Source organism: Eubalaena glacialis, chromosome 3 (genome assembly GCF_028564815.1).
Source record: "Eubalaena glacialis isolate mEubGla1 chromosome 3, mEubGla1.1.hap2.+ XY, whole genome shotgun sequence".
In the NCBI taxonomy this organism is placed as follows: Eukaryota; Metazoa; Chordata; class Mammalia; order Artiodactyla; family Balaenidae; genus Eubalaena; species Eubalaena glacialis.
In genome coordinates, this window is record NC_083718.1 from 105858410 (window position 1) to 105876710 (window position 18301).

The 18301-nt window shown below is 33.9% G+C and overlaps 1 protein-coding gene across 3 annotated transcripts in view; it reads right to left on the reverse strand.

Moving 5' to 3' along the window:
• The window catches only part of SLC30A7 (solute carrier family 30 member 7), a 77372-nt gene that overhangs the window by 44782 nt on the left and 14289 nt on the right, over window positions 1-18301 (reverse strand). For all 3 annotated transcript variants that reach the window (XR_009700513.1, XM_061186264.1, XM_061186263.1), the window contains 4 exons: window positions 14394-14481; window positions 13627-13753; window positions 4767-4910; window positions 724-774 (listed from right to left, as the gene is read on the reverse strand). Coding sequence is in view for 2 of the 3 variants with exons in the window: in XM_061186264.1 (XP_061042247.1) it covers window positions 724-774; window positions 4767-4910; window positions 13627-13753; window positions 14394-14481 (410 nt within the window). In the remaining variant the exon portion in view is untranslated. The remainder of the gene's footprint in view (window positions 1-723; window positions 775-4766; window positions 4911-13626; window positions 13754-14393; window positions 14482-18301) is intronic.

The window sequence follows — 18301 nt, forward strand, 5'->3', positions numbered from 1 at the left end:
GCTCCTCTTTAGCTGTCATCATTTGATGCCTATGGATATGAGAAAGATCTCCCTTTGCATTACATTTTTAAAAAATATAACAGACTTTACTTTTGAGAGCAGTTTTAGGTTCACAGCAAAACTAAGTGGAAGATAGAGATTTCCCTTACGCCCACTGTTCCAACTCAGGCATAGCCTCCCTCATTGTCAACCTCCCCCACCAGAGTAGTATATTTGTTACAACTGACACATCATTATGACCCAAGTTCATAGTTTACATTAGGATTCACTCTTAGCTCTGTACATTTTTTGAGTTTGGATGCATTACATTTTTACCATTAAATTTTTCCACAACATAAATACATGTTGAATATTATTCTTGGAAAAATTATTTAATAATTCTACAAAGGCAAACATACTATTATTTATTACTATTTATTACTAATATATTTATTACTAAATATTATGGTGTTAAGTCACTGGCATGAGTATTTATTTAGATTTAAGCAGTATAGTTTCTGAATATTTTAATCTTCTTATTAAATCTGAGAAAACAGCCTAGTGACAGTTAAAAGAACATCTGCTAATATACCTAATAGTATATATTAAAAAATCGACTAGGAAGGCTAACATTTTAAACACAAATACTGTGTTATACATTTTTCTTAAAGGAAAACTTCAGATAGCTCAAAACTACGAAACCAGTTTCATATAACTGAGAAATATACAAATTGCTTGTCATACCTTGTAAAATCTGTCTACTGGGTCCTGTTGTTTCTTTTAAGGAGGGGCCATCTGTAGAGAGTTAAGTTAAATTATTTTAAAACATGTCTTCATTCCTGATTCAATTTTTGCAATTCAGAGTACTTTTCATTCAAATGTATCATGAAGGATGCATGACTATATAGCCACATCAGACCTACAAAATTATTTTTAAAATTTAATATGGTAATTAAATGAAGATAGACATAGGAAATTTCAAATTGCATCAACAGTACAGAGTATTTAGGAAATTATTATATTAAGCAATCTGGTAAAAAAAAACAGTAAATTAAAAACATTGTGAATCTTCTAATATTCATAACATACCTTACAGAGCCTGCTGCACCAATTTTACAATTGGAAAATCCAGAAAAAAGAAAACTACTGCTTGATATTATAAGAAGACCAAGAAATGAAGCCAGGACAGCATCCAGGAAAACTGGACTATGGCAAACAGTTTCCCAATAGCTTCTAGGTGAATGCGGCAAGCTTTTCATACAGAAGAGATAAAAATACTTTTTCATATTGCTTTTATAATGATGAAATGAAAAAAATACTGCAATTTTTATACTTAAATACTTGGAAGATTACTAATCAGCTTTAACATCAAAGCAGAAAATACAGGTAAACAATGTAAAAGATCAGCAATATTTGTTATGGGATCATCAGGTGGACTGATGAGCTTTCTGATGATGACTAACAGAGTCATGGCTCTTGGCCCACAGCACCAAACAGTGGACACACCCTTGTTACTACATCTTTGATGGAACACTGTAACAATGCCAGAAGAAGTATAAAAGCATAAGGCTACACAATGACTTCTGTCTTAATATGGCACTGCTGCGTGGGGAGAAAGATGGAGCTACCTTGAAAATCCTGATAGTCAAAAGTGTAACTCTTCTAAAAATCCAGCTCCTGATCAGAGCATGAGATTTCTGTCTATACATAGTTGGTCGAGATAAAGACAGTCTTTTTTTTTGCCTTTTCCATTATGGTTTATTATAAGATATTGAATACAGTTTCCCGTGCTATACAGTAGGACTTTATTGTTTATCTATTTTATATGTAGTAGTTTGTATCTGCTAATCCCAAACTCCTAATTTATCCCTCCCCCACCCCCTTTCCCCTTTGGTAACCATAAGTCTGTTTTCTATGTCTGTGAGTCTGTTTCTGTTTTGTAAATAAGTTCATTTGTGTCATATTTTAGATTCCACATATAAGTGATATCATATGGTATTTGTCTTTCTCTTTCTGACTTACTTCACTTAGTATGATAATCTCTAGGTCCGTCCACATTGCTGCAAATGGCATTATTTCATTATTTCTTATGGCTGAGTAGTATTCCATTGTGTATATATACCACATCTTTCTTATCTATTCATCTGTTGATGGACATTTAGGGTGCTTCCATGTCTTGGCTATTGTAAACAGTGCTGCTATGAACACTGGGGTGCATGTATCTTTTTGAGTTAGAGTTTTCTCTGGATATATGCCCAGGAGTGGGACTGCTGATCATATGGCAACTCTATTTTTAGTTTTTTAAGGAACTTCCATACTGTTTTCCACAGTGGCTGTACCAATTTACATTCCTGCCAACAATGCAGGAGGGTTACCTTTTCTCCACACCCTCTCCAGCATTTGTTATTTGTAGACTTTTTAATGATGGTCATTCTGAGTGGTGTGAGGTGATACCTCATTGTAGTTCTGATTTGCATTTCTCCAATAATTAGCGATGTTGAGCATCTTTTCATGTGCCTATTGGCTATCTGTATGTCTTTGGAGAAATGTCTATTTAGGTTTTCTGCCCTTTTTTTTAATTGGGTTGTTTGTTTTTTTGTATTGAGTTGTATGAGCTGTTTGTATATTTTGGAAATTAAACCCTTGTCGGTCTCATAGTTTGCAAATATTTTCTTCCAGTCTGTAGGTTGTCTTGTTTTGTTTATGGTTTCCTTTGCTGTGCAAAAGCTTATAAATTTGATTAGGTCCCATTTGTTTATTTTTGCCTTTATTTCTATTGCCTTGGGAGTCTGACCTAAGAAAACATTGGTACGATTTATGTCAGAGAATGTTTTGCCTGTGTTCTCTTCTAGGAGTTTTATGGTGTCACGTCTTATATTTAAGTCATAAAAATAACATTTGGTGATAGGTTATGTAATTTTTGGAATGTAATTCTGAAGGTGTTCAAAGAATTAACTGAAACTGCTATAACAGAATTCCTTATATTTAAAGTTTCTTAGTATTGATACTTATAAGGATGGAAAATAGGAACAGAATTGATGCCAAACCTGTTTTATGCTAATAAGTGTTATTTATCCATAAACTAATTGAGAAAAAAAGACTTCCAGTCATATCATTAAGATATGCATTTCAGGGACTTCCCTGGTGGTGCAGTGGTTAAGAATCCGCCTGCCAATGCAGGGGACATGGGTTCGAGCCCTGGTCTGGGAAGATCCCACATGCCACAGAGCAACTAAGCCCGTGTGCCACAACTACTGAGCCTGCACTCTAGAGCCCGCAAGCCACAACTACTAAGCACGCGTGCCACAACTACTGAAGCCCATGTGCTGAGAGCCCATGCTCCACAACAAGAGAAGCCACTGCAATGAGAAGTCCGCGCACCGCAACAAAGAGTAGCCCCCGCTTGCCACAACTAGAGAAAGCCCGTGCGCAGCAACGAAGACCCAACACAGCCAAATAAAAAAAAAAAAAAGATATGTATTTCAAATAAAATGTTGCTTTTTTGTTTATATACATATCAAAAATCAAAATAGAATTATTTTTATTGACTTTATACTAGTAAAAGCTACAATAACTCCATCCAAAAGAAATGTTTAAATGTTGTCTTATGTTCCTAAGAAATAAAATATTTTAATTTATATACATATTTTATTGCAAAGAAATATAACAGATGGTCAACTAAGGACTTAAATATACTCCATTTTATAAAATTCTGGAAAGGAAGTGGAATAGATATAAGAATTTGAGGAGAAACAGGATGCTGTAAAATTTATAACTGTTTATGCATTTTTGAATGGGTGACAGTGGGTCTCAAATCACTAAGGTATTTAGAGTCCACTGACTGACTATATTCAATAGAGTAATATGGAAGTTTCATTCTAAAATATAATCTATAAGGTATCAGAAATTACATTCTTTGCAATTATTTAAACAAACAAATTTGTTTAGAAATCATCTTAAAAATGTGAGCAATATACTGTTTTTCAAAATTATTTTGGGATGCATGTGAGCAAAAAACTTAGAAAAGCAGGTTTTAAAACATACCAGTGTAATAGTTACAAAAATATAGCAAATGTTAGAGACTGAAAAAATTAGGGGCTTAGCATTCAATCTATAAGGCCCATTTCATATTTTCAAATTGAAAGCTTTAGGATTTGGTCTGTGTGCCAAGTACAGACAATTTTTAAGCATATAATTTATTTAAAGATTAATCAAACGGTATCACCTAAGCAGCTTCTATCTATTAATCTATATCCTAAAATTTCGTGAATAAACTATTTAAATATAATTTTAAAATACAATGTTAATTAAGTTGATAAATACCTTATAACTTAGTACCCAATACTATATAAGTTAGCATATAAAGATTTCTAAGGAAACATGGAGGTAAATATCAGGTGATAGCTATCAAAATTACAAGAAAAATGTGAAAAATTGAAAACTCCTGTCATATTTTTATAAGCCTATATATGGCACAAAAGGCCTCATTATACTTCAAAAAAATCACTTGCTAAAATGCAATAGTTCCTCATTCACTGACACTCATTTAAAATAGTGGCATTTTATTATGATAAACTCACTGAAAAAAGCTATATTCACTGCCTATGCCAAGTTAATTTCATTATATACTAAAAATAAACTAGTCCAGCAAACCATTCAGTCTGACTCATTAGAAAGGAACTTGACTGCAATATTTTTAACAGATTATTTCAACTACAAAAATTAATCTATGCAATTTCTGTTTATTTAAAAAGCTGTCCACTTGAAAGTATTTAGGCTGTACTCACCATGAGAATGAAAGTGTCCATGTCCATGAGCATGATCATGGCTATGTGCAGCACCATGTTTCAATTCATGACTATGGCAATGATCTCCATGGCCATGTGCCTGATCCAGAGCACCGTTAAAGAGGGAATGACTGTGTCCATGGCCTAAAAACAAAGAGTGTTAGAACAAAAGTTACGTAAAAATATATTATTTAATGGTTACAATAATACTGACATTAGTGAAAAGAATTAGCTCTAAAACCAGATTCGATTCTATAAACATTTACTTGTAGAAAGTGCCACAGATTCATTAAAACAATACTGAGTTTCTAGTATAAAGTACAGGAAGGAAATAAAAGCATGGAAGGAAGTGGTGGACTTTACTGAAGATGAAAATAAGTGAGAAGTACACAGAAATATTTAAAGAGATTAGACAATGTTGTTCATTCATTCAAGAAGTACTTGTTTGGAACACATTATGTTACAGCATCATTCTAGGCACTGGGGATAAAGCAGTGAACAATACAGACAAAAATCTTGGCCAAAACTTTGCCAAGTACTATTATACACACTAACAAAGATAAAACAATGCATGCATATGGTCACATTAACGCGGAGGTAGGGAAGCGGCTGCATTTGGTAAAAGGATCAGTAAAATTAAAGCAGGTAGAATCCTTAGGGGAAAAAAAGCACAAAATAGTGGGGAATCACTTCTCCATAGCAGACCTAAAAACTACTAAACCATCATCGAAACATCTTCTACAAACTATTCCAAAGCATAGGAAAAGACTGGATGTTACCTAATTCAAAAATATCACTTATATTTACAAAAATCCTAAATACCAGAAAATCAAATTCAGCATTGCATTACACAAAAAATCATGAATAATGGGGAAATCAACTTCCAGAATGGTGGACAGAGGATGTGGGCACACTAGCTCTCCTAAAACAACAAAAATATGTGGAACACAACTAAAAAATTTCAGAACTCTGACAATTAACCAAAACCACAAAAGGAACTGAAAATCATCTACCCAAGAAACTACCAAACCTCAGTAAGATAGCAGGGTCTTGATGTTTTAACTTGGGGCTATGCCATTCCACTTCCTGCCTCAGCTCAGTTGAGATTAGCCAAAAGCCAGCAGCTGTGCAGACAATGGAGAGATCTGATTTCTTCTGAAGCACTGTTAAAAGCACCATGTCCAGAGCACAGTCAATATTTTGTCCAAACTTGCAGTTCCCTGAAAAAAATCTCTATTCTCAATGTGGTAACTATCAGACTCAGAGTTCAGCTTTGAGGATTCAATGGCCACACACTGCAGGAAATGAATTAATCCAAGGAAGTCATACAACAGAAAAAAAAAACTACAATAATATCAGCAACAACAAACTCTGAGAGGGTGAAGTAATCTGATATCAGTGTCATTTTAATATAAAAGGTCCAGTTTTCAACAAAAAAATTGTAAGACATGGAAAAAAAGAGGAAAGTATGCCACATATACAGGAGAAAAACCAGCCAACAGAAAATATTCCTGAAGGGGACTCAGATTTCGAACTTAATAAACAAAAACTTTAGATCAGCTTATAAATATGGTCAAAGAACTAAAGGAAACCATGTCTAAAGGATGAAAGTATAATAATGATGACTCATCAAGTAGAGAAAATTAACAAAGAGACAGAAATTATCTATCTATTTGAAAACCAAACAGAGGACTTCCCTGGTGGTGCAGTGGTTAAGAATCTGCCAGCTGATGCAGGGGACACAGGTTCGAGCCCTGGTCCAGGAAGATCCCACATGCCGCGGAGCAACTAAGCCCATGTGCCACAACTATTGAAGCCTGCATGCCTAGAGCCCGTACTCCACAACAAGAGAAGCCACCACCATGAGAAGCCCGCACACCGCAATGAAGAGTAGCCCCCACTCACCACAGCTAGAGAAAGCCCGCGTGCAGCAACGAAGACCCAACACGGCCAAAAGTAAATAAATAAAATAAATTTTAAAAAAAAGAAAAGAAAAAACCAAACAGAAACCCTGGAATTAAAAAAAATAATAACTAAAATAAAATATCCACTTTAGAAGGGCTCAACCACAGATCTGGGCTGCAACAACAGCAAACTTGAAGATGGATCAATAGAGATTATCCACTCTGAAAAGCAGGGAAAGAAAAGAAAATCAAGAAAAATGAACCTTAGAGACCTGTGAAAACATCAAGTGTACCAAATTAAGTATAAAGGGAGTCCCAAAGAGAGAAGAGAAAGAAAAAGAGATAGAAAAAGTATCTGAAGAAATAATGGCTGGAAACTCCCCGAATTTGATGAAAAATATTATCTACACATTCAAGAAGCTCAGGAAACTCCAAGTAGAATAAACTCAAATAGAGCCATATCTAAAGACATCATAGTCAAGTGGATGAACATCAAAAAGAAATCCTGAAAACTGAATAGCAAGATAAAAATGACTTATCACCCACAAGGGAACTTGAACATGATGAAATGCTGACTTCACCACAAAATCATGGAGGCCAAAAGACAATAGGATGACAAAACTAAAATAAAAAAAGACTCAACCAAGAATTCTAAATTCAACTAAAGTCTCCTTTAAATATAAAGGAAAAATTAGACATTTCCACATAAACAAAAGTATTCCCTACAAATGAAATGAAAGGACACTTAAACAGTAACTCAAATCCACGCAAAAAAATAAAGAACACCAGTAAAGGTAATTATGAAAGAGAGGATAAACATATTTTTTTATTTGTAACTTGTTTCTTCTCCTATACATTTTATTGGGTTGGCCAAAAAGTTCATTCAGGTTTGTCCATAACATCTTACAGAAAAACCCGAATAGACTTTTTGGCCAACCCAATAAAAGACAATTGCATAAAGCAATAATTATAAAACTATCGATGGGCTTATAACATAAAACGTGTAATTCATCTGACAATAATAGTACAAGGAAGAGAGGTGGGAATCGAGGTATATTAGAGCAAAGTTTTTGTGTATTATTAAATTACTATTAATCTGAATTATTAAGTTACTATTAATATGTTTTAAGTTAAGATGATACTTGTAATCCCCAGGGCAACAGTTAAGAAAATAACTAAAAAATATACAGTAAAAGAAACAAGAGAATTAAAAAGGTACACTAAAAAATATCTATTTAATTTAAAAGACAAGAATCGAGGAACAGAGTAACAAAAAGGACAAACGATACAGACAACAAATATTAAAATGGCAGATATAAATCCTACCTTAGTAGTAATTACATGAAACGTAAATTTTTTTAAAACCCCAATCAAAAGGCAGAGGTTGTCAGAATGGATTAAAAAAAAAAATGATCCAGCTGTATTCTGTCAGCAAATTCTAGATTCAAAGACACAAATAAGTTGCAAGTAAAAGGACAGAAAGAAAAGTATACCAATACCACGCGTTATGGCATTCGCGTGCCATAATGGCTATCATAATAAAATAAGCCAGATATTATTGTCAGAGAAAAAGAACATCTTATATAACAAGTTCAACCCCTCAGGAAGATATCCCATGATTATAGAAATATATGAACTGAACAACATACCTCCAAAATACATAAAGCAAAAACTAAAAAACTTAACTGGGAAAATGAACAACAATAATAGTTGAAGACTTCAATACCCTACTTTCAATAATGGATACATAACTAGGCAGAAGAGCAACAAGGAAACGGAAGATTGAACAACTATGAACAAATCAGACCTAACAGACAGCTACAGAACACCCCACCTAACAACAGCAGAATACATATTCTTCTCACATGCACATGGAAGAGTCTCCAGGAGAGACCAAGTGCTAGGTCATAAAACAAGACTCAATAAAACTTCTAAAATCTGAAATAATAAAAAGTATGTCATCTGATCACAATGAAATTAAATCAGAAATCAACAACAGAAGAAAATTAGGGAAATTCACAAATATGAAAAAAATCGAAAAACACACCCTTGAATAACTAATGGATCAAAGAAGAAATCAGCAGGGAAATTTAAAAATACTTTGAGGGACTTCCCTGGTGGCACAGTGGTTAAGAATCCACCTGCCAGTGCAAGGAAGATGGGTTCGAGCCCTGGTCCGGGAGGATCCCATGTGCCGCGGAGCAACTAAGCCCGTGCACCACGACTACAGAGCCTGCGCTCTAGAGCCCGCGAGCCACAACTACTGAACCCGAGTGCCACAACTACTGAAGCCCACGCGCCTAGAGCCTGTGCTCTGTAACAAGAGAAGCCACCGCAGTGAGAAGCCCGCGCACCGCAACAAAGAGTAGCCCCCGCTACCGCAACTAGAGAAAGCCCGCGCGCAGCAACAAAGACCCAACGCAGCCATAAATAAATAAATAAATTTATAAAAAAAAAAAAATACTTTGAGATGAACAAAAATGAAAACATGACATACCCAAACTTACATTATAGTAATGCTTAGAAAAAAATTTTTAGTTATTATGCCTGTGCTAAAAAAAAAAAAAAAAAAAAATCAAATCAATAATCTAATCTTCCACCTTAAAAAAATTAGAAAAAGAAGAAAAAAATTAAACCCAAAAGCAATGAGAAGAAAGTGCATAATAAATATTACAGCAGAAATAAAATGAAATGAAGACAAGAAAATCAATGGAGAAAAACCAATAAAACCAAAGGGAAAAATAACTAGACTGACCAAGAAAAAAAATGAGAGAAGGCAAAAATTGCTAAAATCACCACTGATCTTATGAGAAAAAAAAGGGCACACTTTTAAATACATATCTATAAACAAGAATAAGTCATTTAGATGAAATGGACAAATCCAAACTGCTGAAACTGACTCACTAGGAAACAGAAATCATAATAGACCTATAACAAGCAAAAAAACTGAATTAATAATTTTAGAACTGCCAACAAAGAAAAGCCCAGGATTCACAAGTGAATTCTGCCAAACATTTAAAAAGTACTGGTACTTCACAAACTCTCCCCCAACTATGCCCTCCAAATAACAGAAGAGAAAGGAACATTTCCCAACTCATTATATAAGGCCAGTATTACCCTGACACCAACACCAGCCAAAGATATCAAAAGAAAACTACAGACAAATATCCCTTAAGAATATAAACACGAAAGTCCTCAACAAAATGCTAGCAAACCAAACCTAGCAATATGTCAAAAGGATTATAAACCATGGCCAAATGGGATTTATCCTAAGAATGCAAAGGTGCTTTAATATCTGAAAATCAAGCAATGTAATATACCATATTAATAGAATAAAGGGTAAAACCCAACTGATCATCTTCAAAAATGAAGAAAAAAAATCACTAATAAAATTTAATACCCTTTCATGATGAAAACGCCCAGTAAACTAGGAATAAAAAGAAAACTTTCTCAATCTAAAGGGCATTTCTGAAAAACCCATAGCTAACACAGCTAAAATCATATTTAATAAAGAAAGATTGAATGCTTTCACCCTAAAATCAGGAAAAAGAAAAGAATGCCCATTCTCACTACTTCTGTTTAACACTGTAGGATCTGGCCAGGGCATTCAGACAAGTTTAAAAAAAAGGCATTCAGATTGGCATTCATCTGGGCCTTCAGCAAGTCACAGTAGTAACATCAAAGATCACTGATCACAGATCATCATAACAAACATAATAATAATGAAAAAGTTTGATATATTGGAAGAATTACCAAAATGAGACACAGATACATGAAGTGAGCAAATGCTGTTGGAAAAATAGTGCTGATAGGTTTGATGCAAGGTTGCCACAAACCTTCAATTTGTAAAAAACGCAAAATCTGCAAAGTTCAATAAAATAAGGTATGCTTGTATTTACAAAATTCTAAAGAATCCACCAAAAACCTATTAGAATAATGAGCTATTTCAGCAATGTGGCAGGACACAATATCAATATACAAAAATGAGCTGTATTCCTTATTCCATTTTGCAATCCAAAGAAAACAATCCCACTGATAATGGCAGCCAAAAAAAAAGAAGCCCTACAAGTAAAGTTAACAAAAGAAGTGTGAGACTTGTACCCTAACAACTACAAAACATTGTTGCAAGAAACTAAAGAAGCTACAAATAAATGGAAAGGCATCCCATGCTCATGGATCAGGAGACTTAACATTGTTAAGATGACAATAATTCCCAAATTGACCTACAGATTCAGTACAATTCCTATCAAAACCCCAGCTGCCTTTTTTTGAGCAGAAATTGACAAACTGATCCTAAAATTTATATGGAAATGCAAGAAGAGACCCAGAGTAGCCAAAACAACCTTAAAAAAGAATAAAGTTGGACAATTCACATGTTCCAATTTCAAAACGTACCCGAAAGCTACCTTAATGAAGACAGTGTGGTTCTAGCCCTAAGGACAGACATATAGATCCATGAAATAGAATTGAGAGTCCAGAAGTAAACTCTCAATTGATTGTTGACAAGCATGCCAAGACAATTCAATGAAGAAAAGCAATCTTTTTAGCAAATTCTGTTGAGAAAAGCAGACATTTATATACAAGAAAATGACATTGGACCCAGACCTCACACCATACACAAAATGGATCGCAGACCTAAATTTTAACCCCCAAATTTAAGGACGGTTCCTCATGAGAAAATCTATCAATGTAATTACTAATTTTAAATTAACTAAAGCAGGAAAAAAAAATGATTACTTCAATAGATGCAGAAAAAAAAGAAATATCCTTAACTTGATAAAGCAGTTTTATCAGAAACAGACCACAAACATCAGACCCAATGGTAAAACTTTAGTAGCGTTCTTTTATTAAAGCAATGGTTCTGAACCTTTACTGCACACTGAAGTTGACTGGAGAGCTTCAAAACATGCTGATGTTTGGGTCTCTTCCTCCAGAGATTCTGATGTAAATATTCTGGGATTAAACCTGGGCATCAACATTTCTTTAAAAGCTACCCAGGTGATTATCCAGGTTGACACAATGATATAAGCTGTAAGTATTTCTAATGAACATTGTTCTAGAGGTCCTGGCTATGTAATTAAGACAAGCAGGAATAATAGTTTTCATTCCTAATAGTGAGAAAAACTTTTCAAATACCTAAAAATGAACCAAATGAAAAATATAAAGATCTTTATTAAAGTGCCTAAGACAATTTAATAAAGGACTCAAAATATAAGATGTTAATTCTCCACAATTAAACATAAAGACAATGCATTCCCAATCAAATCCCAAACAGATTTTTCATAAAACTTGACTAGCTGATGAAAAATAACAAATGAGCAAGACAGGCCCAAACAACTTTGGAGGAAAAAAAAGAGAGAGAGAGAGAGATGGGATTAACCCTAGCAGATATTAAAACATAAAGTTTACAGCAATTATTCCAGTGTGATAGTGGGGTGGCCAAAAATAAACAGGCCAGATCTGATACATAAAGCAATTTAATATAGGGTAAAAGTATCCTTTTATATCAGTGATGTAAACAGCAGATTAATAAATGGTGCTTAGAAAACTGCTTATTCATTCACACTGAGAAAAAAAAGTCCTAACTCACCCCATCACAAAAATAAATTACACACAGATGAAGGACCAAAGTACATGGGAAAAAACCATAAAACCAAAATTTTCACAGTATTAAATAATAAGAGAATATGTTTATGACCCAGGGACAGAAAACTCCTTAAACAAAGCAGAAAACATACCACAAAATATACGACAGAAAAACTAGACTATATCCAAATTAAAAACCCCTATATAAAAGCTTAAATAGACAAGCCATAGACTGGGAAAAGATATTTGCAACACATAAAACAAAGAATTAGTATATAAAATATATTAAAAATGCTTGTAAGGGGTTCTTTAAAAAATGCTTGTAAGGGTTTACAGAAAAGGAAAAAATCTGAATGGCCTAAAAACATACAGAAAGATTTTCAACCACACTACTAGGCAAAGAAATACCAAATAAAATGATACCATTTTTATCAAAATATAACCAAAATGGTTTTAAACCCATAATATTAAGTTTTGATATGGGCGAGAGAATACTAGTACTTGCATTTTTTGCTGGGGTAAATGGGAATGAGTCATTTGGAGGGCAAATTGCTAACATCTATTGAAACTAAAAACTAGATATCCTGTGTTCCAGCAATTCTACTCATATTCCAGCAGACTGCAATTCAAAGAACTTTCTGTGATGATGGAAATCTTCTATATTTGCTGTCCAAATGGTAGCCCTATGTGGCTACTGAGCACTTGAAATGTCATTAGTATAACTGAGGAACTGAATTCTTAATTTTATTAAATTTAATTAACCATAATTTAAACTTAAATAGTCACGTGTGACTAATGACTACTGTACAGGATAGCACAGCTTTGGAAAAACACTTGCATGTGTTCACAAGGATATGCTTCATATGGAAGTGCGAAAAACAAGAAACGACTCAAATCCATAGAAGACTGGTTAAATAAACCATGGTAACCCACACCATGGAGTGTTGTGTTTCTGTTAACAAGAGAAGGTACACTGATGGATACCAGGTGGAAGGATCTCAAAGACAGATTGTATGATAAATTTCATACCCCCATACACTGTAACTTTTTAGTAACTAGATTTGTACTGTGGTTTTCATATTTGTTTGTTTTATATAAATGATATCATACTAAACAGATGAGCTCCAGAGGTCTGGAAGTATCCACACCAAGCTGATAACATGTACAACTCTGAGAAGCCACTAAGAGGGAGGGACATGGAGAAGCGGGAAGGATTGTTCAGGAAGACATTAATATGGGTCTATTAACATATTACTTTCTTTATTAAACGTCAGTATAGTAAGTTAACCTTTAAAAATTATCAATTTTCAAAAGTGACTAATTATGACAGAAACCAGAAATGAAGAAACAAAGGGTTCTAACCATCATACCAGAGCCATGAGAATGTCCATGACCTCCATGCTTGAAAACAAATATTCCTACTAGGTTTACCGCAAACCCAAGAATTGAAACAAGAAGCAGCCTCTCATGGTGTACATCTGGAGGGGCTAATGCTCTCTAGAAAATACAGAATACAAACAAATTGCATTGATATAATTTCTGACTGATCAACTGGTAAATTTTTAGTTATTTTCAGAATTAAAATCACTCCAAAATTATCTGCCAAAACAGTTAATAAAAATAAAACCATTGCTCACATACTGTGGGAAATGTAACAATTACTATTCTTAAATAAATACATTTAAAAGCATGAACATCTGGACTAAAACCATCCTTCTTCAGAATCTTAAAACACTGTCATTAATTTTAAGTTGATTAATCTTTAAATTTTCTCTTTACTTGTTTTAATATACAAAACATTCAAGATTCACTGGCAAAATCCTCACATTCTATCTTAAGAACTCTGCCAACAGACCTCACTACAGGGATTGTGTGTTTACTTTTCATAAAGTGTCAACACTTCATTCACAGCTTGTAAAGCACTATTATTTGTTTTCAATTTGAAGTAGTTTCACATATAATTTTTTCAATTACTTTATAAGTTCCTCCTGTACACACATAATATTTTATCTAATCCAAGACTGGCCTCAATAAATAATGATAGTGTGAAAAATAGCTCTATTACAAGTATCTTTAGTTAGTAAACATTTTCATTATAGAAACATAATTTACTGACTCTAATTATTATATACTATACCTCAACTCCTTCTGAGAAAATAAAAAAAGCAGTGAAGATCAAAAACAGGCCGTTGACAAAACCAGCCAGAACTTCTGCTCTAACATACCTAAAGAAGAGCAAAGTAAACAACTGAATTAAGTTATTTCTTAAAAATCAAATCACAAATTCACATATATTCAGAGGTCCTAAACCATACTATATGGTTATAAGCAGCCAACAAAGTCCCAGTGTTTATAGTATGTTTTATTGTACATATATCATAAAATTGAGAAAATAAATTTAATTATTATGAGTTATATTTAACAGCAGAAAGCCATAAAATATATAGATTTCTACAAAAGACCTTTTTAGAGTAAGTAGGTTTAGAGAGACCTTTCACAGAAATATAAATCTCAAGATGCCACTGGAGAAGGAAGTACAGGACCAGATAAGTGGGCAAAGAAGGAAGGATACAAAGATAAAAAGTAGAAGAAGAGAGCTTGAAAAAGGGGTTTTTATAACTTGTTAATTCCTTCTTTTCTAAGAACTCCTTATGCTTTCTGCTTTGTACCTTTCAGCTTTCAAACCTTTGGCAAGGGGAGCTTTGACTGAAGGAAAATATAATTATTTCTGAATTACCCCAGAGACAACTTGAGATTTATATTTCTATCACTCTTCTTCTAAGATTAATAAATTTAACAAAAACTTTTCAATTACCTATTTTTAGAATCAATTCTAGCTTCACATAATTCTAACTAAACTATTTTTAAAATACCTCTCTTTTTCTCCATGGACTTCTGAAGCTTTCTGCTTCCTACCTGTGTGAAGCATCGGGGAAAGATTTTATTTTTCCATGAGGTATATTTGGCTTAGTTAAAGTCATTAAAACAACTTTAACTTGGCAGTTTTACATGTTCAGACATTATTCAAAGGGTGCTGACAGCAGTTAATCACTCTGGTTCTTGAACAATGTAACAGGAGCATCAAAAGCTAGACTTCCTAGCTTTCTATGTTAATTTCTAGATAATACAATTTTCACTGCAAAAAATATTTTTAAAGAGAAAAAACTCTTTAAAATATACTCCATATGGTTATGTTGAAGCTTGTCTGTTAAGTACATTGCGACATAGTGTATATTTCTACACTCAGAAATACTGCATATGTCTACCTTCTAATACATATAAGTGAATTAAATTAATATCTTCTTTGTCAAAGCAAACACTTTTTTTTCATTAAATTCAAAGAATTCACTGCCTGCTTTCCACAATCCACACTTAGGAATTTATCTAATATATCAACAGTGTTACTGCCCAAGAAATAAAAAACACTTTCTTTTAACCCACCCTTTTAATCCCATAGCTAACGCTTGATGGAAAGCCTTTTGTCCTTGAGTTCCATTAGATTTCAAGATCAAAGGCAGGAGTGTTTTTCAGGCATCTTTTTGTCCCTAATGCTTAGCTTAGTCGGTGCTCCATAAATTCTGATAAATTGTTGGGCTAAAGTGATTTTAATTAGGTTTAATATATTTGCTAAACTTGACTGCAGGATTAAAATGAAAAACTTGTGAAATCTAGACACACTTGCTTTTCCAAACACACTGTGTTTACCTGAACAGACTGAGTCTTGGAATTAAAACATATGATCCATGAATGTGCTATTGCCTATTTAGTATGATGGTATCTGGATTCTTTAGCCAGGGTGAAAAAGATACAAATATATGTACATATGTATATAAGCATGCACATATGCATCTATCTACCTATCAGATATGTATTACTTTTATTCTAGCTTTGCTATTTCAAAATTAGGAGTGTGACAAGACACAGAGATGACTTTACATAAAAAAATACTGAAAAGTCTTTGCTGCCTTTCAGATTCTGCCTACGGTTTCTACTATTGCAGTCAGCCTGCTATCCTGATCATACTGAATTAGGGGTTTGGGGATTCATCACTGGCTTAGCATACTCAGTGTCATTTTGTTATACTGGCACCTACATTTACTGCTGCTACTTACTACTATAGCAATTACTAATAGTTTCAAATGTTACATCAGCTTTTTTCCCCTAATTTTTCCCTTCTCAAAAGAAAAAAAAGCAAATAAGGAGAAGACAGGATAAACAAATTAAAAAATGTCAAGAATATTACTCTCGTATATTTTAGTTAAAGTTGAATCAGTAAAACCTGCTATGGTACTGAAGGTATTCAAAGCTATTTCTAAAAACTGTCTTATACCAGGAGATTATGCATTCTAAATAGAAAACAATAGATACCCTAAGAATTAAGGAATTGAGGAGAATTCTTATAGTTAATTACTGTTTATCCAGGAAGACTGCTTAATAAGATACTCTAATTAGATTTTTTTATGTAAAATATGTATGAATTACTAATTTTCCAACACAAAATTATAACTTCACATACAACCTTTAGTAATTCAAAATATACTTAAGAGTCTTTTGATTATACAGTGCCATGGAATAGGTTCTTTCCTGAGCTTTTGAGCTGTTTGGATTTATAAATAAATAGGATCTCTTGCTCTATAAAAATAACATAATAATATTTTTTGTCTCACTTTTTATAATGTTACAAGTAATCATACCACTTGGGTTATACCCCAAATCAGCAAGTCCTGTCACAGAATTTCACATATCTCTCTTTTAGCACTTGTCACACAATGTATAGTTATCACAGGATTTTTACAGAGCTGTTTCCCCATCAGACCACAAGTTCCTCCGAAGCAGATGTCATATCTTATTCATTTTTATATCATTACAAGTAGCAAAGTATTCGAATCATATTGGGCCCTCGATAAACATCTGAAGAGAACAAGAGCACGTGCAAGAAGCAGAGAGTGTGTAATTACTCAAGAACAAAAGCAAAGCTAGAAAGAAAGAGGAAGTAGTGGGGGAGCACCAGTAGAAGAGAGAACCAGGGGCACAAGAGACAGTGCATGTAAGAGGGTGGATGTGAACGGAAGAGAGAGAGAATGAGAGGAACTGCACAGGAAAGAAAGTGCACAGGGAAGGAGAATCAGAGAAAGAAAGAAAGAGAGCCTGGGAAAGGGAGAGAAAAAAAAAAAAATTGCAGCTGAAGAGGTTAAGGGGTGGGGAAGATGGGATGAGAAAGAGTCTTAGGGATACAGTGCTACAGCATAGAGGGAGAGAGTAGGAGAAAGCAAAGAATAAGAGAAAAGATGTGAGGGAAGGAGAAAGAGAGAATGGAGAGTAGAAGGCAGAGGGAGAAAAAAAGACCATGAGCACAGACGCAAGTAACTACAAAGAAAGAACGGGAAAGGAGAGAAGGGAGTTTAGAAGTAAAAGGGAGAGAATGAGTATGAGGATGGGGAGACGAATGAGAGATGGAGTGAAAACAGGAAAGACAGCAAAGAAGGGAGGGAGTGCAAGACAGCACTCACAAGGGGAAGGGAGGGGGAGGGGAAAAGACAGGGCAAGAGTCAATAAGTAAGCAGGTGAGAGAGCGGGAGCAGGAACGAGAAAGTGGGTGGGAGAGAGAAAGCGAAAGAGGATATTAGTTCTGAGTGCTACTTATTTACACATAAATATAATTACATTGTAAAATAGTCTATGAGCTCAAAAAAAGAGAAAACACTCAGGCAGAGTAAATCAAATAATGGAAATTCCATTGCTGCCCCCAATCAGAGATGGCAAAAAGCAAACTCTGCCTCTAAGGTTACTAGGCTCAGAAGTGAGACCAGCCCCTTCTGCATAAAAACACTTTCCAAATATTTAGTTAATTGTGCATATTCAGCAAAAGTAGGAGAAGTATTTTACATAAAAGCAGAGCTGAAGACAATAAGTAAACAAAATATCAACCAAAAAAGAAAAATAAAGAAACGTGACCATTTTCATATACTGAAACTTTCTCTTTTTCTTCTTTCTTCAAAAAAAAAAAAAAAAAATAGATTAAGAGTTGAGAAATTTCCCTATCTA